General features: G+C 51.9%; 1 protein-coding gene across 1 annotated transcript in view; it reads left to right on the forward strand.

The window, feature by feature from the left end:
• The first annotated feature begins 675 nt into the window (after positions 1 to 675).
• tbx15 (T-box transcription factor 15) overlaps positions 676 to 1,236 on the forward strand; it is an 8,892-nt gene continuing 8,331 nt past the window's right edge. The window contains exon 1 of the mRNA XM_037687115.1: positions 676 to 1,013. Within this exon, the coding sequence (XP_037543043.1) occupies positions 827 to 1,013 (187 nt within the window). The 5' untranslated portion in view covers positions 676 to 826. The remainder of the gene's footprint in view (positions 1,014 to 1,236) is intronic.

Consider the following 1,236-nt stretch of genomic DNA (forward strand, 5'->3'; position numbering starts at 1 on the left):
GATCTAGTATAGAGCTGTGTGAATGGGTGATCTAGTATAGAGCTGTGTGAATGGGTGATCTAGTATAGAGCTGTGTGAATGGGTCAGTGAGGCACAGATTGCTGTAAAGAGCTTTGAGTGTCTTGAAATAAGATAGAGAGGTGATCTATATAAAAACAGTCCATTTACCATTGACGTAATTTTGCTACAGTTAAAAAAATAATAATTTTTAGAAACTGGGCAAAAACTATTTCATTTTTCTTCTTGACAAGAATCTCGTCTTTAATTTAGTGTTCGAGTGAAAAATATGAATAAATGTTAAAAATCATTAAATATTTATAGTTTGATCAAAGCCAGGACAACAAACCTGCTGGTCTGTGGGCCACCAGTTGACAATCCCAGTTGTGGCTCCGGACACGGTTCACCAGTGACCCATGGACCACACGTGGTTCTGCAGACCCTGCAGAGTCCACGATCCTCTTCGGAACCACGTCCTCATGGAGCCGGACTGGACCGAACAGTTCGTGGAGCTCCTTCTCTGCTTCTCATTGGCTGACACGTGACGGACACGCGTGGAGGAACGCCCCCTGCGCCGGAAGAAAAGACTGCCTGAAGCGAGTGTCAATCAGGGAGGAGGGGGAGGAGGGGGAGGAGGGGGGAGTAAAGGCAGAGGGAGACGGAGCGGGCTCCGGATGGTTCAGTCCACCTTCAGACCCCCTCCCGCGGTGATCACTGTGGACCTGCTGTAAACTCTGACGTGTCCGGTCTCTGGTTTTTGATCTGGTTCTGCTCCTGCTCTGGACCGACGGACTGGATCTAGTTTTACTTTCGGGTGGATCCCAGAGAGATGAGTGAGAGGAGGCGATCGGCCGCAGCTCTGAGCTCGAGAGCGCACGCGTTCTCCGTGGAAGCCCTGATCGGCTCCAACAAGAAGAGGAGGCTCCGGGACTGGGGGGACAAGGACCTGGAGCTGTCCATGGAGAGCCTGGCCGCGGAGCGACAGGATCCGGCCCACTGCCTGGACATGGACCCGGGTCAGTGAGCGCGCAGACACGCACGCACACCAACAGAGCCGCGGTCCAGACCTGGACCACGACTCGCTCCTGTTCAATAACGGCTTTATTAAAGCAGCTGGTCCACGTGGACCCGGGACCAGGTTCAGGTTCAGACTTTAACGCGCCGAAGCACGAGCCCCGGACTCAGTGTGATTATTGATCCGAACAATAACTGATTGAACAATAATTGATCCGAACAATA

The sequence above is a fragment of the Nematolebias whitei genome, chromosome 13 (assembly GCF_014905685.2).
Source record: "Nematolebias whitei isolate Nwh7 chromosome 13, NemWhi1, whole genome shotgun sequence".
Lineage (NCBI taxonomy): Eukaryota > Metazoa > Chordata > Actinopteri > Cyprinodontiformes > Rivulidae > Nematolebias > Nematolebias whitei.